Source organism: Tuber melanosporum (assembly GCF_000151645.1).
Source record: "Tuber melanosporum whole genome shotgun sequence assembly, scaffold_58, strain Mel28".
Taxonomy (NCBI): Eukaryota; Fungi; Ascomycota; class Pezizomycetes; order Pezizales; family Tuberaceae; genus Tuber; species Tuber melanosporum.
In genome coordinates, this window is record NW_003299104.1 from 277,010 (window position 1) to 296,821 (window position 19,812).

The window sequence follows — 19,812 nt, forward strand, 5'->3', positions numbered from 1 at the left end:
TCTTTCTAGCCCATGGACCAGCCAGTCCTGCACTCAGACGATCGGACAGGTGTTAGGACTACATGTACCTCTCAGATGGGGGGGGGGTTGGATATGTCGATTTGAATGCTCTACGACCAGTGAGAGGCATAGTGTTTGCTTTTGCTTTTCGCCGCCGGAAGTAATCCTTGGTATTCGGTAACCCTTTGAACACTAGTAAAACTACGTATGTAAAACTACGTATAGGCTGGCGGATCGCCCTTTTCTTCAGGCGTCCGCACTGGGCTCTCTAGGCGAGTGATGCCCCGTGAACCAACCGACTGGGTTACCCACTCGCAACGATTCTCGCCACCAAAGCCTGCGCGTGTCCGTTACCATTTTAAAAAAACTTTTCTACGCCTCCGCCACGTTAAAATATTCATTCAAAAAAAACCTCTAGGTTGTCGAAACGCACTATGGCTGGGGATAGTGGGAGACGACCTCAGCAGCAACCTTCGGTATTTTGGAAACATGTATCGGCTCGACCTTGTGTAGTGCAGACGCAGATTGTCCAGGGATGAAACAGACGGGAGCAGACACTGGATATCTACACTGGATTCACGTTAGTAGTGTTTGATGATTAGGGAGTGCGGCGGATTTCTATCATCTTGTGATGTTCCGAGTATTTTTCTCTTTCACCAGCACATGTGTTTTTCGCCGACTCTCTCTCTATAAAGGCCCATGCACTTTGCCTTTCTTTCCCGCTCATTATTCCCACACTCATATGCCTTTCTCTGTTCTCCAAGATTCTCTCAATCCACTCTTTTGTAAGTCTCATTGTTGCACCTCAATAGAAGTGAATATACCGGTAACTCGACCTTTGCCCTATACACTTCACATAGGTTACTGGAATACTAAGAACACTGTGGAGGTTTTTTTCTTTTTTTCTTTTGAAGCGATTGGAGGCCTTAATAGTGAGATACAATCGATTGAAAAGTTGCAGCCTGATGTAATAGTCGGGAAAAGCAAGTGTGACGCCCAACCTTTTTTCTTTTTCTTCTTAACATATTGAATTTTAATAGCTTTATATACGCCTAGTTATTAACTATATATTGGAATTTCCATACATGCCACACAGTGTTAACTGAACGCTACAAAATCAGCATCCTGAGCAACTGAGCCATATGATATGCATGAAGAATCAGATCCAGATTCCTCAGCCAAATCATCACCATCATCGTCTGTATAATAACCCTGCAATCCTCCTCCTCCAATCTGGTCTGTACACACCTCCTCAGCCGCCAATTCTCTCCTGATATCAATCTCCACCTCTTCAGTTCTATATTCAGCTTGACCTTAACCATCCAGCAATTGTGGAGTAATCGTACTAATTGTCTCGAGACCTATTGGCTTTAATGAAAATTCTAATATGTGGTTAATAAGTATGTGTATATAAAGCTATTAGAATTCAATGTTAAAAATAAAAATAAAAGTTGGGCGTCACACTTGCTTTCCCCGACTACCGTAAAAACTTGAATAATTGGATGGTGTGCTATGTCGTTGGGCTTTCCTCTCTAAGTAAGGTCAAGAAATTTTTGTTTTTTTTCTGTCTCGGAGGGGGGAAAGGGGCTGTGTTTTTGCAGTGTTTTCCCCCCCTTTCCAAGGAAGAGAATTCTGGACTACATAGCACACCGTCCAATTATTCAAGTTTTTACGGTATTACACTTGAATGAACAAAGATATCATAATATGATAATATCATTATCGAGATAGAAGAATTCATAGTCCCTAGTTACACCACAAAACCCCAACCCCCGTCCCTCCCTCCCCAAACCCAGACAAGTGCCAACACGCAAGCGGTCCCAACGAAAATGCAAAACAGAGATCACAAAAGAGGAAAAAACAAAAATCCAACTTTTAGTAGTATATATATAAGCAAGCCGTCTAACCCTGACATAAGAAATGAATGAAATGGAGTAGATGTGGAAACAGGGCAAACAAGCAGGGAAGAAGAGACAAGAAAGAAGGGAGGCATTGGGCTGATGAATGAGTGAATGAATAAGAAATGGCGAGTGATGCCAACACAGCGCAACGAAAATTTAAAACAAAAGTGCAGGTGGGGAATAAAAAAAGAACGCCCACCTACACCAATCTACGATACAAGCCGCTAACCACAGAGAAAGAAAAACCAAAAGAGTGAGCGGAGACCCCGAGAAAAAGCCTCTCTTTTATAAACCTACTGGCGATACGCCGGAGGAGCCCCAACACCCCCAATCCCCATTCCCATTCCCATCCCCACCCCTATTCCCGCCCCCAACCCCACGCCCGCCAATTCCCTCTCCACTTCGCACCACAGCTTCCCGCTAGCCCCACCCACGACTCCTCTCCTCCTCCTCTCCTCTTCTATCCTTTTTTGCATTTCATGTGCTAGTTTCTTCATAAACGCCTGCTCAAGGATGCCCGAAGAGTGTGCCGATCCAGTGCGTAAGTGTGGGCGGCGGTGCTCGGAGGGAGAGGTTTGGGAGCAGGTGATATTCTCCGCCGCGAAGGGTGAAGTTGGTGATACTGGTGATTCGAAGACTACCCTTTCTTCTTGGGAGAATGGAGAGGAGGTGGGGGTCGGGGTGGTTGGTGTGCTCGGGATGAGCTGGGGTTGGGGAGGTGAAGGGAAAGTAGGTGTTTGCGGAGTTGGCAGGTCTTCCTCTTTTCGACCCGCAGAGGTGATGGTGGTCTGCGTGGTTGATGTGGTAGGTTTATCAGGTGCCGGATCTGAATGTGTAGATTCCTTGGTGGGGCGGAGGTTAACAACCCGGTGCTTCTTCTTCTTCCCTCGGGTTCGAGTGCCGGGTGTTGATACCCCTCCTCCGGTGGACACCGACGATGATGTAGCGAGACCAGGCCTTGAGGAGATACTCGCGGCAGAACTTATCGCCTCGCCGGTGTCGGAGAATGTATAAGTTCGTGGGCCCATAAGGGTACTGGGTGCATCAACGCTCCTTTCCCAGCCCGCAGAGCTGCTACCACCGCCGGAGGCCCATACTCGGAATACAGCGTCCGAGATACCTGGAGTGCGTATTGACAACGTCTTCTGAGCTTCCGAAAGCTCTTTCAACGCGACTAGGTTCTTTTGCGAGAACGCGATGGACGGGGTGTCGGAGTTGTCGCTAGGCGACAACAATGGATTTATGAGTGCCGCCATCGCGTCATCCCCACTCCCATCCTCGATCCCATCGATCGGGGAAGACGGGTCAGGATCATGAGCATCGAGACCCAACGAGGCAGCATACTCGGGGTTCCATAACCGCAATGATAACCGATGCACCGCTACCGGCAGCTCCTCCTGGAACAACCGGCGGACTTGCCTTTCAATCTCTTCCTGCAAATAGTCCTTGATAAACGGGATGGTGTCGAACGTGGACGAGACTTTGAGCGATTCCAACGGATCATTACGGAAGACCAGCGTAACCCCCTTCGCCTTCGAAAAAACCAGGATGATAAAGCCGGACAGTCGGAAGTGCGAGAGGGTGATTTGCAGCGGAATGGTCAAGGGAGAAGAAGCAGCGAGTGGCATAGGCGAGGTATATGAAGGGGTGGTGGATAGGTAAGTATTTAGCGGATTCACCTATCGCATCATCATTAGCACAATCAAATGACCCAACAAAACACGGGAAACCGATAAAGAATAGTCAAACCTGAACTTTGGTCCTCAGCGTCAAAAAGGCATCCCCATCATAACCCAAGCGGAAAATGCCGCGAAACCGGTCCTCCGCCAGATCCCCAATCTCCAGAATCTCCAGCTCGGGGGCCGACTGGCCAAGGTTCAGCTCCTCGACGAATATGTCGTCGACGATGATGGGCGGCTTCTGAGATTTGTTCAATGCAGCGGTCAGTAGGGATTTCGCGTGCGAGTAGAAGGCGCTGGATGAGGTGTTTGATGTAGTTAAGGGAGCCCAGTTGAAGTTGAAAGCCATGATTGTGCAGGGGTCATTGATGGACGTGTTAGAGCTCTTGTGTTGAAGGGGGGGAAAGATAAGGAGAAGTAAGAAGAAGGAGAGGAGAAAGGAAGAGAAGTAGAGGATAGTGAGTTGGTACCGGTAGGTTGGTGCGTGCGTGCGTGCGTGCGTGTGCTGTGTGTGTGAGAGAGGGATGATGGATGGATGGATGGTGGTTCATTGGGTTGTGAAACCCCGTGACCTTCAGTTGTTTGGAGGGAGCGAGCCAAAAGTATTTAATATGATTTTTCCCCGCCCGCCATAGACCCAACCACAACTTAATCCCCGATCCGATCCGATCCGCCAGTTGAGAGAGAAGAGTCTAGTACTGTACTCGAGTAATTAACTCGTACCATGCGAGCACAGAGCTATCGTAATTTACTGGTAGACCACCGGTTACTCTCGAGTACGTGAGCCCGAGAAGTCGGAAATAAAATAAAAATGTAAAAAATATAAAAGATATTCATAAAAGAGGACAAAGGCGAGACAATCGGGAGAAAATCAATGCAGTAAAAAAAAAAAAAAAAAAAAAAAACCGTTCCGTAATTATTCTATTAGCACCATTGTATGTTTTTCCCGTGACCTCCCGGGACAATACTGTACCCCACGATGGGGGTCCGAAGGTTGGTGCTTTAGATGCCTTCCTCGTGGTGTCTTGCCGCAGCACTCGTACCGGTAAATTGAATTATCCTTTTTTCAATCCTTTTTCACCCAATAGCGTCAGTCACTTTCCCCGGGGGCTGCCGTGCGGTGCAGCTTTAAGTTATTAAATTCCCATCTAGCCGATACCGATATCGATAGCTGCCGCCCACAGCCCCCTTGTCGCACCAAAGTGTGCTTGACTAAAACAGCCTCACATGCTGACTAAACAATCACACCAGATAATATCATAATGCACTCGTAATGGCTGGGCACAACCGCAAACCCCAGTCCGTGCTTTTACCGGTAAGTTACGTCATACACGAAAAACACATCCAGAGCGATGCCCACTCCCCACTCCCCATGGCCCATGATACAAAATCCAACAACAAGGAGCAACCACAATCCGGACAATTACCAGGCAGCATATCGGTAGCCGGTGACTTTCTCTTATCATCTCATTAAACCGCAGGGATGCCGTTTGCCTAAACTACTCGACCTGGCCGAGTTCCCTCTACAATAGTGGGGTTTCTTCAGGAGCCTATGTTTGGGGGCATCTAATACCATGGCAGACCGCAGTTTTCCTTCTTCTTCTAGAGTACGGTAAGCTATTCAAATTGTCGGTGGTGCATTTTCCACGCTGACCCAAGGCCTTCAAATATAAAACTACGTTGAAACCGCGAAGAGCCCCGAAGGGGCAGATGGCGTTTTACCTTCCGGACCCAATCAACCGTCTGCGCCGACCAGTCAAGCCAAACGTTTGACAGCTAGGGACGATATGATGGAGAAACGTACGATATAGTGCTGCTATGGACCATTAGATGAAGGTTTCAAGGTTAGAAAGGATAGTGACATAAGGAGATCGCTGGGCTAAAGGAGTCTATGAACATGTCTATTGCTCCATGCAAAGTCGCAACAAGAGCTGGTTTTCATAGATCGGGGGTTTATTTGTTTACGTACGTGACTCGTTTGCCGATCAGGGTGTTGCCGTTTTCCGCGCCCTGGCTGGGGGGGGGCTTTACTCGTAGCGGGGCTTTAGCAGGCCGGAGTGATTCCTGTTTACTGGAGGAAAAGTACAGGGTTGTGATCGATTGTAACTATCCATGTATTTATTATATTGCGAGAGACCCTTTCCCTCCGGCGTTCGTTCGTGGGAATTTGGCAATCGTGACAGCTTGTCTCCCTACAAGGGTGACTTGTAGGATGAAGCGTGAAGTCAGTCAAGACACTCCGAAGATGTTCAAAGATGTATGCGTATATATCCACTCTGATCTGTGCTCTGACAAAAGACCGGGATGGCGGATCAAAATCTCCATTGAAAGGGGGAAAATCGAAAATATGTTTTCCGCCCGAGTGGGCGTTTGATTGAAATTTGTGAAAACTTGTGAAAATTTCCATTTGACACCGAAAAACATCCTTTTGAAACCCTGGACATTGATGTGCACTCCTGTACATTACGAAGTCGACAAATTTAAAACAAACCATCACTTTTTTTCGATTTTTTAAGACTTGGGTGCTAAACCGGTATACTTATCGTACCGCATTTGTATGTATTCGTATGATCATGCGAGTATCGGAGGGTTGGAATAATTGGGAGTATCACTCACTAAGTTAGTGGCTATATTCCCTTCTCTTCCTGTTCTGCTCCCTTCCTCGCCCCAATTAACTTACCGTACTACTACACGATTGCTACCGGACACACCCTGCTATACTGGTATCATGGTCTACAGTAGAATACGAGTACTGTACAGTACAACACGAGTACAGCGCTGTGCTTGGTTATCGGCGGCTGTCATCTCAATGTACGAGTATCGTTCAAGCGCTGCACACACAGTACGGTAGTACTAGTACAGTACATCAAGCGCATTACGAGTGCTCTTCATCTCACCTCTGTTAAAATGACGATAGATTCGTGAAGAGTATGATAGTAGAATATTTGATATATTTCACTTTTGCCGGCTCACGAAATATGGTATGAAATAACCATCGCAACGTTATCGCTATGACGCTTAATTTTCACAACCCCCCCCCCCCCAATTCCTTGTTCACTGCCATCCATTCGTAATGCGTACAATTTCCTTTCTGAAAGACGACAAAATCTCATGCTGCGGTTACATACTTTCCCCTAACATGTTTCCCCCTTCCCCCCACCGGAGCAGACCTGATATTCATCCCATAATTCATATTTCTGAGTGGGCATTACCTTTACCAAAAGGACCGTAACTTGGAGGTATAAGAAAGGTATGCCCTGGAGGAAGAAAAAAAAGAACAGAAAAAAAGAGGTAAAATACATGGCTTAAACTTAGAGAGCACTGGTAGTATACGGTAGTTACGATGGATGAAGGATGTAAAACTTAAAACAATGCAGAAGCGAATAAGGAACACAAAAAAGAAAATAGTTTTGGAGTTTAGACTTGCCGAGACGAACAAAGGATAAGTAAAATTTACAACTCCTCCCTAACCGTCTCGTACGCCTCCTCCACCTTCTCTGTCACGCTGCCAACTGAGCTGGAAACCTTCTCGCGTGCTCCAGCCTCCGGCGGGATGATGACGCTGGAAACCGACGACGCTACAGAGGAAGCTGCCTGGGTAGCCTGACTATAAGCGCTCCCAGCGGCTTCGGTGGCCTGGGTGGCGTATCCGTACAAAACCTCATTAAGCTTCCTCCTGGCGCTCTCAACCGCAACCTCCACCCTCAGCTGGGCACTCTCAACGAAGCCCTTCTCAGACACATAAGCCGCTTCCGAAGCCTTCGCCTGGGCATCGCCCACGCCTGCAGCAGCGGCTCCCGTCACGGTACTCACAACCTTCGAGATCGTGCTGGTGGCCTGCTCGACGGTTCCCTTCTCCGTGCCATACACCGCTTCCGAAATCGCGGACTTGGCGCTCTCGATCGCAGCGCTGATGCGTGCGTTCGCGGATTCAAACGCGGCTATTGTCTCACGGCCATGGATTGCGGACGAGGCGCGGGAGCGGGCGGATGAGGATCCTTCGCTTACGAGGCTGGTCATGCTTTCCACGCTTCCCTGGGTGTAAGTGGGCCCGTAGACCTGTTCGCTGGCAACGGAAATGGCGGATTGGACTTGGGCGTTTGCATAGGAGATTATGCTTTCCAGGGATGGTGGGGGAGTCATAGTGCTTCCCATGGTACTGGTGGTTGGGTCGTGTGATCCGCTGAGGTGGGTGGTGGCAGAGCTGTAGGAGCTGCCGGCACGAGATAATAATGGTGCCGGCGTGGCGTGGAAGAGGGAAGAGAAGCGGGACATGACGCTTTCGGTGTACGTGGGTTCCTTGCCATGGACTAATTCTGAGATAAAGGCTTTCATGGACTCGTATTTTTGCCCGGCGTTGGTGGTCGCGGGCGCAACGTATTCCCCGACCACGGAGGCTGCGGATTCGGTGATGGGCTGCGGGGTTCCATAAATCTTTTCCGAGGCCGCACTGGCGGCGTTTCCGGCGAGTTTGGAGATGGCGGAGGCCACGGATTGGTAGGGAGGGATTGGGGTACCTGGAAGCTAATATAAGCATTGATTTATGTGAGCCGTGGGATAGATCATCACTCACCAACTGTTGTTGAAGCTGCATTGTACCAACGATCATACGTCTTTTGGGCCTCACTCAGAGCTTCCTGATACTTAGACCTTGCAGCGCTGACCACGCTTTCACCTGTAGGTTGCGGTGTTCCGTGAACCTTCGTGCTGGCCGCATCAATCACAGATTGATATGTGATTTGTGCTTGTTTGACAGCATAGTCGTATTGACTTTGGGCACTCGCGCTGGAAGCAAGAAGACTTGAATAACTCTCTTCTGCTGCTGCCAGAGCTGCTGCGTACTTGCTCTTGGCTTCTATTGCAAAAGCCTTAGCTCCGGGGGTTGGCGTCCCGTAGATAACACTGCTAGCAGCAGCAACAGCAGCAGAGTACTTGTCGGTTGCGATACTGCCAAGCGATTCCCCGCCAGGCTGTGGAGTCCCATACAGTGCACTCGAGGCAGCACTAACGGCGGATTCGTATTTCTCACTTGCAACGGAGGCATGCTTCTCACCCGGTGATAGGGTGGTCGCCGCTCCGGCGATTGCCGCCGAAACGGCCCTGGAAACATCGGCAAGTCTCGAGCTAGCGGCATCAACGGCATTCCGCACTTTTTCGCCGGTGCCTTCTTCGTCGCCGTCGACATTGTATTCTACTCTAGGATCTGCGACAAAACCGGCATATACACCGCCCCAAACCTTTGGCTTGATGGTCTCTTTGATCTCGCTAGCAACGGAGGAGATGGAAGGAGTTACGGTAGTAGACTCATCTTCGCCGAGAACAGCTTCTGGAATGGCTGTGGCTGCCTTCTCCCCGGCATTGCCCGTTAATACGGTTGTTTGGAGTACTTCGGATGATTAAGTTTCTTACCTTTTCCGAAGCGAGATTAACAGCACTCTTCGCCTTCTCGATTATAACACTAGCCACACTTTGCGTCGTGGAGTGCTCGGGGCCAACCACTTCTTCCGATGCCTGGCCCATTAATTTCTCCGCTGCAGATGAAGCGCCTCCCGCTTCCCCCACGATCGCCTGAGCCGCCTTATGTGCTGCGACCGGAACAGTTGATTCGGAAAAATCATCGCTAGGATCAGACAATTGGATCTTCCTCTTGGAAACCGTCTTTAACCTTTTAAGTTCATCAGCCGCTTCTTTGGCAATCTCTGTCGCCTTTCCTTCCCAATTACGCTCTGTCCAGCGGGTGGTCTCAATTAGCTTTCTGTTTTTCTGAGCTGCCGCAACAACATTCCTTCGGAGGTTATCAAAATCCTTCTTGAGCTCGTGATATTTTTTCCAGTCTTTGTGTGTGACATAATCCATCCAGGCCCATTTCATTCCCAGCTCCTGCATTGCGAGATCTAGCACCGAGTCCAAGGCCTCCAAATGATTATCGGCGGCCTTAACAACATCGGCGTAAACTTCTGACAAGAATTGCTGGCTCTGGGCTCTGATTGACTGGGCCTTGTCTCTAATATTGATGCCTGATTTCTTGGATTTAGCGGCAAAGGTTTCTTCAGATGCTTGCTGGTGCTCTTTTCCATTTCCGGGATCAATTGGTTTTGCGAGTTCCTGAGCCACCTTTTTGAGAGAGCTAAATTCGCGTTCAATCAATTCCTCAAGGGACTCGATTTCCCTCTGGACATGTATTTCCTGTCTATTCTTGGCCCCGGTTGTAATTTCGTCAATTTGTGCGTTTAGATCTATAGAAGCCTTTTCGGTGGCTGCGCCAAATTTGGCCTTCCAGTTCTCAAGGTCTGCCTTAACTATCTCCCGAATTTCTTCTTTTGTGGGTTTTTGAGCCTCATTCTCCGATGTCTTACTCTCATTGGACTCGGCTGCTTGCGCGGAAGCCGAGGCCTTGGCAGACGCAGCTTCCGCGGATACAGAGGAAATGATAGAGGACAACGACGCCGCGGACGCGGTTGCCTTAACCGTATCGGTCGAGGAAAATGAAGAGAACATCGAGGCCGGGATAGAAGCAACAGGAACTCTGCATAAACAGAATGCATTAGTTATCGAACTGAATGAATTTCCAAATGTTCTATCATAATTAGAAGAGGAAGAAAAAAGCGCCCTTGTCCCTGGAAAAAGTGTCTCTGAGCCCCTGCTCATAACTTTCTACATGACCCATGATGCCCATCGTTAAAAACCCCGTGGCATACCGTCTACAAATTTCTATGGAAATAGGAAAGCATAATGAAATCTAAGAACGAAAATTAGAAATATGGAGAGAATATCAGCTCACCCGCTTCCGGTGCCTCCAAGTCGTTTTCCGATCATTCCAACCTGGGGCCCAACTACCTCACTCCATACATTAATACCCCACCCAACAGCCTTCTCCCCATTGGCCTTTACCAAAGGAGCAATAATAGTAACAATGATATGCCTTAATTGCTCGTAGGCAGTGATCACGTACGGCAAGCTCTGCTCAAAGGCAGGTACCAAGAGCTCTCTATAAAACCATCCGGCGGTCTTCCTGACCTTGATCAAATAAGGCTGGGCTGTAGCATAGAACTCATTGGCTGTAGCTACATGAGGAGAGAGGTAGCCGTCGTAGTACACCCTCGCCTTTTTGAAAACCTCGTCAACGCGAGGCTTTACCGATCTATTGTACCCCATAGAGGCATACTCCTGACCGCGAGCAACATGAGGAGCAGCAAACTTTTCGTAAGAAGAGGAAGCCGATTTATGGACAGGGATAATGTAGTGCTCATTAGCGTGCCTCACATAGGGACCATATTCGGTGACGTAAGGAGAAACGTAGGTGTCATAGTATGGCTCAAGGTGCGGTCGGAGAGCGTTCGAGATAGCATGAGATGTGTGGCAGATTGTAGGGGAACCGTGTGTTGGCACTGATGGGCAGCGGAATAATAAGGTGTATAATGTGTACCATGCCAGAATTCTAGGATGGCGGTAAGTTATTTGGCGCCGCACGTCACCAAGGGGTTTTCCCATTAAGGAGAATTTGGGATAAAGACTGACCTAGCAACGACATTGAAAAGGGTAGAACCGCCACCGGTCGTCCGAGGAGTTGGACGAAGGGCTCTCACATTCCTCTTGGCACCCGCTACACCCATATTGCCCCTTTTCCCTTTTTCCCTCTTCTTAGATTACAGAGCCTTTAGCGATTCTAATCGCTGGGTCTCGGGGGAGGGGAGGAGGTAGGGTGACCTTTCGCTGAAGCTTCCAACAAAGGCGAAGACGACGAAAGATAAAGATGGAGAAGTTGAAGAGGAAAATGGGGGAAAAGAAGAAGCCGGATGTGAAAGGAAGGGGAGGGAGAGGGAAGTAAAGAGAAACGGCTGCCAGCAGAGTGGGTTGAGGTTAGTTAGAAGCAGAGGCGAAGGCTATGATGAAACGCGTTTGGGTGGCCAGGCTACATGGACTATGAACTGCCTTGACCGGACAAGGGCAGGATACCGGCAGCCGGTAGCTTGACTGGACAGAGGCGAGAGGATGAGCTGCCGGAGTCTATAATAAGTAAATTAGTAGCCAGTCTATCAACAGCAACGATAGCAGGAATGCACCACCGGTAGTCCACTCGTACCCTTAATCACAAAACCGTGCCGTATGTGCTTTTTCCTCTTTCCCGAATGCAGGCAGTCGCTGGATTCGATTGGGATGCAGTGCAGTGTAGGCAGAGAGATGGCAGGAATGGAGGAGGAAATCTCTCGTTAAATACGGTACGGGTGTGTGGAGATGGAGGTGGGGATGATGGAGGAAGGGTGATTGTAATGATGATGACGACGATGGGAGAGAGGCCTGATTCATGTACTGTCTACCTCGGGGGCATAGGGTAATATGGGTGGCCTTTTGCCTTGAGTTTCTGTGAGAGAAGCAGGAATGATCCAGTGGTTTGGGATGTGTGATAGCCGTTTCGGAGGTGATGTAATGTCATGGGTTTTTGCTTTATTTTGATGGCGGGCACACTTTACCTTGCTTGGTGCGGGCCTCAGACCAGCAGGGAAACAAGCAAGCAACCAGCTGGAACGCAGGGAGCTCGAACGGGGGGAAAGAGAGGAAGGAAGCTTTCGAAGCCTATGGAGACTGTCCTACCCTGTTTCTCCTTCGCTTATTTGTTTGTTTTTTCTCTTTTCTCCTATCCCACTTGCGCCAGTACCGTACTGTACTCGTGTACTACTCGTATCGGTGTGCTCCTAACTCATTTTTCCAATCAGGGAAGAAGCTATCATGCCGGTACTCATAGTACCATCAGCATACCGGAAATACCGGTACCGGTAATAGGTGGATGTGTGAGGAGTGCAGATTGTGCATTACTATAGTATAATAGTATTCTTGGCCGACCTTTCCTCCTCGTTCCGGGAATTCTGTGCCCTCGGGGCTACCGTAGACTTCCGAATACTCGAGAACTGGCACGGCATCGTACTGTGCTTGTTGAGGGGCGCACCAGAAGCACAACAATCCCCCCTGCGCTCTGCGAAAACATCTCTCTGGGTGCTTCTGCTAGTGCCGTACGGAACTTAACCATTGATAAAGTGTTCGGACACCGGAACATTATTAGTAACTGTCTTGGCGCCAAGCGTCCGAACACTTTATAGATTGCCTGGTGCATGGAAAACTTGATCCAATCCCAGATATTGTAGGTTGCCAGGGCTCGATACTTGATTCTCGGGAAAGTTTGGCGGTAATGTGCAATGTCTTGGCATTTAAAGGTTGTTTTCACCAGTCACTCATGCATTTGATGCGATCTCATTCCATGAGTTACGAGTACCGACAGGGAATTTGCGCCAAGCCAGCACTGCAAGCAAGGGGGGGTGCGTGTTGCGGGTCGCGGGCGGCCTACTTAGACCTCGTCATTCGTCATTCAGAGCCTTCTTCCCGGAATTTACGTTTTCCTCTCCCCTTACCGTACCCTATTCCTTCCACGCGAACATCCAGCTTCAACACCCCCCTTGTACCGTATCATGCGTTACTGAGGATACTCCGCCCTTTGGTACATTTATGCATGAAACCGTGGATGATGCCACGCAGGCGACAGACAAACAGAGATAACTCCGCCTGTCATTGAAACTCCTTTATCGTATTTAGGAAATACGATACAGACTTGTTGAACCTCTTTCTATCGTATCTTGCTTTGAGAACATCTACCTCCCTTCCTTTCCTGCCCCAACCCCGAAACGAAAACTCGCGAATAATAGTATTGGTAACTTATTACTTGTACTCGTACTTTGCTGGCCGGCTTTCCCACCGTACAAGTACCAGGTCTTCTCCCTCCTCCCGCCATCCCATCTCTGTCCCCGCTCCCGTAGCGGCCATCATCACCTTACACTACCGGTATTGCCCTCCACCCTCCCTCTCCCCCCACCATACTGTAATTCACCTCCCCTCTCTCACTCTCCCGGGTAACCCCCCGGCTTTTGTTCGGGAAGCTTCCCTCTACGAGTACCCGTATTTGCGCGTGCCTTTGGATACTGGTACTTTCAGCTGGTTGTTGTGGCGCGAGTCGTTGCATTCTCGGTTTTCGTCGCCATCATCGTCATCACCCTGCTCCCTCCCCACCCCGAACTTTGGAGCTCCAATACAATAACTTACCGGTAGCCTTGAACCTCTCCGGCTATTTCTAATAAACGCTAAGGGCACCCGTTCCAGCTCTGCGGGCACATTATTCCTTTACACTCTTCATCTTCCCTTTGTTTCTTTTCTTTTCTCTTCTCTCTTTTCTCCTCGCAACCTTTCTTCTAGTTTTCACTTCACCGTAATTATGGCTTCGGGATCAGGCCCGCAGGTGGACATTATGAACGACCCCGCCTATAATTCACCTTCGGCTTCCGGTTCGAACGACAATGGCGAACCGGATCATTGTCGGATTTGTCGCTCTGAGGGGTCGAGGGAGGAGCCTTTGTTTCATCCCTGCAAGTGTAGCGGCTCCATCAAATTCGTTCACCAGGACTGGTATGTCATTCTGCCTGTTACAAAATCGCGGCCCTGCGCGAACCCGTTTCTTTTGGTGCTGAAGGATTGTGAACTGACATTCTCTTGGTGTTGTAGTTTATTGGAGTGGTTGCAACATTCCCAGAAGAAACATTGCGAGCTCTGCAAGACTCCTTTTCATTTTACAAAGCTCTACCACCCTCATATGCCAACTACTATTCCGACACCGCTGTTCCTAGATAAGTTACTTAGGCATCTTCTCAGAAATCTCCTTTTGTGGGCAAGAGCACTATTGGTTGGCTGCGTGTGGCTGGGCGGATTACCATATTGTGTTAGGTGGATGTGGAGGATGTGGTTCTGGTTGAGCGATGGTGGATGGTGGGCGGATCAAGCATACAATCGTGCGAGGACGGCTTTGCCAACTACAACCCCCCTCACAAATTCGCATGGGACACCTCCGGCTTCAAGTGCAGTTATGAATTTAACGGGTTCGGCTTTTGGCAGTGGTATCATAGGGTTTCTTAGATCTCCTTTGTTGTCTGGGCTGGTGATGAGCCCGGTCAATGGGGGCAAGGTAACAGCCAACGCCACCACTGCCATCAATGCTACTGCTTCTAATGCAACCATCTCCATTGGGGCTCGGCTCGGAGGACTGTTTATCGATCCAAGTCCGTTCCACAACTTTACTCGATATCCTGCTGTAAACGGAGTTATTGTGGATATCTTCGAGGGTCAACTATTGACGGCACTAATAGTCATATCATTCATCCTGATCTTTCTGATTCGTGAATGGGTCGTCCAGCAGCAACCTGGGTTAGGGGGCGCTGTAGCGCTACAGCAGTTGGATGAGCTTCAAGCACCTCAGGTTGAGAATATTCAATTGCCTGAAATGAACCCACCACCACAAGATCGCATTGCGGGTGAGCATGAAATAGCACCTGAGCAATTTAGAGGTGGTGCTCTGCCGGGCCGGGCCGGCAGGGAGCCTCCCAGAGCTATTGCCCGCCCAAGGAGACCAAGACACTTTCCCGAGGCTGCACCTGTAGCTAACGCAGGAGTGGATCCTGTTCGAGATCGGCCCGCTCAGAAAAATTATGGTCAGGGTTATCTTTTGGGTGGCGGAAGTTCCGAACCGGCTACTCCTAGGTTGGGGGACTTGGGAGAGAGCTCGAGGCGCCCTCGAGTGAACCGTAAAGCGATGTCACAGCCTACAGAGATTCGGAGAGCAATGGAGGAGAGGACTGAGGCTCCTGATGGCAGCTCCCGAGGCCTTGGTACATTGGCTACTTGCAAAATTGAGTTTCCATCTGTCGGCCGCGATAAAACTCCGTCCCCTGTATACACCCCCGAGAGTGGTAACTCTAGTGGGAGTCGAACCCCGGCAAGATTCGGTAGAACACCATCACCTGTCGGTTTTAATAGAAGCAATATTGATGTGGGAGCTCCTATGGGCAGGGGGGGGCCTTTGCATAACTTTTCTGGCAATAAGTCACCCAAAATTGCTGCCGTCCGCGAGAGTCCAGGTTCGGCTCCCGTGGAGGGCCAAATCGATAAAGGGAAACGACCCGAGTCACCTTTTTATGAGAATTCAACCGATAATGAAGATCAGTGGGAAGATGAGGAAGAGGAGGATGACATGGTCGATCCTAAGGGGAAGGGGAAAGAGATCGAGAGACCATCTGCCCATGTTGATCTTTCCTCCTATTACGGATCGCCTGCGACGGGTTCTTTCGATTTTGCAATGGCGGGTCGCCACAATTTTACGTTCGAGCCAAGGTCGGATCTTATCAAGGTTAGGGTTCCAACACCTGATGCCATTCAATACTCACCGCCGTCGATTTCCCTCCCCTCGACTCCAACAACTGGCGGTTCTTTACCAGATCATTCTAGCTTAACCAGCCGTGCGGGTGATGAATCGGCTCGTATTGGGCTATGGGAGGGTATCTCCCAGGATTATGATGAGGCGGAGGGCATGTCCAACCCAGATGCTCAGAACGCTGGACATGAGGTCGGGGAGCATATTACAGCTGGGTCACTTGAAGCGCAAGGTCTAGAGGTTGACGCTATCCGGGCTCCAGTACCTGCCCAAGCGCCTATCCCACGTCAGCCACATCAGCCGTTTGTTTGGAACAGGGATGAAGTCGTTGCGCGAGAAGTTGCGCAAGGGAGAGCAGAGGGCGACACTGGGACCGAGGATGGCGCCGACGATGGTACTGATGCCGAAGATAACGAAGTCGCTGATGGGCCTGGTATTGAATTGCCCCCGGATGCTCAGCAAGCGATAGCTGACGAAGATGCTGCCGATGATTTTGATGGTATCATGGAGTTGATCGGGATGAGAGGACCACTGGCTGGATTGCTCCAGAATGCAGCCATTAGTGTTGTGTTGATAACAGCTACTGTAGCACTTGGTGTTGCCGTCCCGTATGTCATGGGAAAAATCGTTATGATAATTCTGGTATGGGACACACTCCACGGTACAAGATCAATCTTGACTTTCTAACAATACTCGCCAGGCAAACCCTATCTTTTTCCTCATCAAGGTTCCCACCACTGTAGTCTCTTTCGTCGCAGAATTTGCCGTCGAATTTTCAACATGTCTTGTCTTTTCGCTCTTATTGGTTGTGGAGCAGATCATGCGCTTCCTGTTCAGGCCGATTGAACGTGTTGTTCCTGTGTTCTCAGGGGTTTCCTCGTGCTTGTTCTTATCCGACATCCTTAGGCGGTTAGCCCTAGACGGCCAGGGCAGGGTAACACAGAAAATGGCTAATCTCAAGTCGATCTATATCGACTTGAGAACGTTTCCGTCAACCGGTGCCCCGCCGGTGTCTGCTTTAACCCGGCAGGGATGGCTGAGAGCCTCACTTGGAGTTAGTTGGGCAATAGAGAAATTAGGATTTGGAACTAATCGGACATACCCACTTTCGTTTCTCCAAGACAGTGGTGCCAACAACTCAACACCGGTTGCATTGTTCAGTTCTGGCTTTTCAAAAGTTATTGCCGCTCTTTTTCAAACTCCACAAAATACTACAAACACTACTGCCCAGGATACCTCTCTCGATAGTCTCCCTCCGCTACATCCCGTGTACATTTGGAGCGTATGGGATCGAGTCACTGCAGTATTTATTGGGTATGCGCTTTTCACCATCGTTGGAATGCTCTATCTTCAAAACGCTAGGAAGAGAGGTCTTGCTCTAAATGGTAGAGTGGTGGAAAAGATTGCTGTTGAGTTACTGTTGCAGGCTGGAGGAGTGATGAAGGTAGTGCTGATCATAGGAATTGAGATGCTTGTATTTCCTCTCTACTGCGGGTTGCTGCTTGGTGAGCTTCCATCCTTGTGATTCGCTCTGTGGGTGCTAACACTTTTTTGTTTTTATTTTTATTTAGATTTCGCGCTCTTACCTTTGTTCGAGGAAGCCACGATCCTCTCACGGATCCAATTTTTTGCCGACTTTCCCTTGACAAGCGTCTTTGTGCACTGGTTTGTTGGGACATGTTATATGTTCCATTTTGCTCTCTTTGTATCAATGTGCCGGAAGATTATGAGATCGGGTGTGCTCTGTGAGTTGTAAAAATCTACTTATTGGTGGGATATAGCTAACACTGCAAAAGATTTCATCAGAGATCCCGATGACCCAAACTTTCACCCGGTAAAGGACGTACTTGATAGGCCTGTCATGATGCAACTGCGAAAAATAGCGTTCAGTGCGCTTATTTATGGCGTTCTGGTAATTGTTTGCTTGGGAGGGGTAGTCTGGTCTTTATATCTGGTCACTGAATCTGCGCTTCCCATCCATTGGTCGTCTAATGAGCCTGTACTCGAATTCCCCGTGGATTTGTTGTTCTACAACTTCTTTGTGCCTTTCGCGGTCCAGTTTGTCAAGCCATCGGACGGGCTACAGAAGATGTACGGATGGTGGTTTAGGAGGTGTGCCCGCTTCCTGAGGTTGACCAGCTTTATGTTTGGGGACAGGACGCCGGATGAGGAGGGGCACCATGTTCGGCAAGGCTGGGCTGCTCGTCTGTTGCGCAAAAATGGAGATGTCAACCACCCGATAATCGAAGCAGATGCCCTGAAGGAAACTAGGGGAGCTGGTGTGGAGGTTTATTTTCAAAGAGACGGGAGATATGTCAGAGCACCGGCATCGGATTCTGTACGAAGGCCCAAGGGGAGAAGGGTCTTCATTCCTGTGACCGAGGATAATGTTCGCCTTGATGAAGAGGACCCTGTTGATTTAGCAAATGGCCTAAATCCTTCTGATTTTAAACTTGTCTATCTCCCGCCTTGGTTCAAGACACGAATCGGGCTCCTTGTCTTGGCCATTTGGGGGTTTGCCGCTTTTACAGGCATTGGAGTAACCATCGGCCCGCTGCTTCTTGGGAGGACCGTACTGAAGCAACTAGTGCCCCCGAACATTAAACTGAATGATATTTACGCTTTTAGTGTCGGGATTTACATTATTGGAGCCTTTGTATATGCTGGGGCGAAATGGAAATTGGCAAGGAGCTTCATCAGGAGGGGAATGCGTGCTGCAAGGGAAAGCGAGAGCCTCTGGTGGGCAATGAGCAAATGGCTTGTGCGCGTTGCCAAAATCTCATATGTCCTTACAGCATTCGGCGTTGTACTCCCTACGTTATTGGCGCTGATGATAGAGTTCTATGTTATCATTCCCATCCACACCTACTTCTCTAACGATGACCAACACGTAATCCACTTTATCCAAGACTGGACGCTTGGGGTTCTCTACATCAAGATGATGGGTCGAATGCTCTTAGTGGATAGAGATAGTGCCTGGGCGCGGTCTTTGCGGGATGTGGTCGCACGCGGTTATCTAGACCCGGACGTCAAACTTGCGACCAAACATTTTATCGCTCCTGCCGGCGGCTTTATGCTCGTGGCGTTACTACTCCCCCTAGGTCTTGGCTCCATTGCAGCCAACACTTTCCGTGAGCTCCCCTTCTTACCTCCACACTATTCCTATTATAGCTCCATACTGACGAACAAGTAGTCAGAAACGCCCCCGCACGAAAGATCAGCCAAATATACCGTTACAGTTACCCTGCGGTCTTTGCAATCTTCTTCCTCGTCGGATTATGCTATCTTTGGAAAATCCTAGTGGACTCCTGGAAGCAGAGCATTATTGACGAGGTCTACCTTACCGGGGAACAGCTTCACAATCACGGAGAAGACTCTCCGCCCACAGCTGCTGAGGTGCCTGCCACTGTTAGTTCGGCCACTACTCCCGCTGGCGCGCAAGTGTGATAGGCATGTAATGCGGATGCGGTTATTTTCTTGCTCCTGTGTAACCGCATCGTTCGGGTTCGCTCGGCTTGAAACGAAATGAAATTACCTATTAATTTCTTTTGTTGCTTATTATTTTTCTCCTGAGGCGGAAACTGTACATGGTTCTAATAGGGGCTATTCCGGAGTTTTCTTCTTTTCTTTTCTTTACCTTTTAGCCATTTCTCTTCGTTTCCTTCAGACTGGTTAATCGCGCATTTAGTGAGCGATTGTAGACTACGGCGTAGTGTCGGTCGTGTACTCCAGAATAATACAAGTAGATCGGGTGGGGCTATCGTACTTTCCGCTAACTGTATTTGTGTTTGTGTTGAGGCTTGAGCGTTTGGCCCCTGTGATTGTGCAGCCGAGCATTCATGCCTTGTAATTTCGGTGAGGTTTGATACATGAAATCTCACTCGTAGGTCCGGACACGGTACAGTACCGGTATTATATGGATAACACTGGGGTGAAAACTTTGGTCTCGCGGGGTTTTATGCGGAGGTATTTCCGGCGGCTACTCCGA

The 19,812-nt window shown here is 49.3% G+C and overlaps 3 protein-coding genes; 1 reads left to right on the plus strand and 2 right to left on the minus strand.

The window, feature by feature from the left end:
* Positions 1 to 1,698: 1,698 nt before the first annotated feature.
* On the minus strand, positions 1,699 to 4,051 carry GSTUM_00009526001 (uncharacterized protein). XM_002840766.2 has 2 exons: positions 3,651 to 4,051; positions 1,699 to 3,580 (listed from the first exon to the last, which is right to left on the minus strand). Exons 1-2 carry the CDS (start codon positions 3,927 to 3,929, stop codon positions 2,195 to 2,197), a joined length of 1,665 nt encoding a protein of 554 aa, XP_002840812.1. The 5' UTR covers positions 3,930 to 4,051; the 3' UTR covers positions 1,699 to 2,194.
* A 2,594-nt stretch (positions 4,052 to 6,645) lies between these two features.
* On the minus strand, positions 6,646 to 12,004 carry GSTUM_00009528001 (uncharacterized protein). XM_002840767.2 has 6 exons: positions 11,664 to 12,004; positions 11,099 to 11,587; positions 10,362 to 11,018; positions 8,990 to 10,106; positions 8,154 to 8,925; positions 6,646 to 8,097 (listed from the first exon to the last, which is right to left on the minus strand). The coding sequence occupies exons 2-6, from the start codon at positions 11,191 to 11,193 to the stop codon at positions 7,034 to 7,036; spliced, it is 3,705 nt and encodes a 1,234-aa protein (XP_002840813.1). The 5' UTR covers positions 11,194 to 11,587; positions 11,664 to 12,004; the 3' UTR covers positions 6,646 to 7,033.
* A 1,834-nt stretch (positions 12,005 to 13,838) lies between these two features.
* GSTUM_00009529001 (uncharacterized protein) lies at positions 13,839 to 19,589 on the plus strand (the record flags this gene model as incomplete). XM_002840768.2 has 6 exons in its annotated part: positions 13,839 to 14,029; positions 14,126 to 16,466; positions 16,525 to 17,329; positions 17,396 to 17,569; positions 17,621 to 18,955; positions 19,018 to 19,589. 6 exons carry the CDS (start codon positions 13,839 to 13,841, stop codon positions 19,269 to 19,271), a joined length of 5,100 nt encoding a protein of 1,699 aa, XP_002840814.1. The 3' UTR covers positions 19,272 to 19,589.
* Positions 19,590 to 19,812: the final 223 nt, after the last annotated feature.

What these genes read in the sequence shown, in the direction of transcription:
- GSTUM_00009526001 (XM_002840766.2), bottom strand. Translation starts at nt 3,929, where the DNA reads ATGGCTTTCAACTTCAACTGGGCTCCCTTAACTACATCAAACACCTCA. An exon ending in CGCTGAGGACCAAAGTTCAG is followed by an intron (nt 3,581 to 3,650) that starts GTTTGACTATTC and finishes ATGATGCGATAG; the next exon opens with GTGAATCCGCTAAATACTTA.
- GSTUM_00009528001 (XM_002840767.2), bottom strand. Translation starts at nt 11,193, where the DNA reads ATGGGTGTAGCGGGTGCCAAGAGGAATGTGAGAGCCCTTCGTCCAACT. An exon ending in CTTGGAGGCACCGGAAGCGG is followed by an intron (nt 10,107 to 10,361) that starts GTGAGCTGATAT and finishes CTGTTTATGCAG; the next exon opens with AGTTCCTGTTGCTTCTATCC. An exon ending in TTAATCTCGCTTCGGAAAAG is followed by an intron (nt 8,926 to 8,989) that starts GTAAGAAACTTA and finishes GCCGGGGAGAAG; the next exon opens with GCAGCCACAGCCATTCCAGA.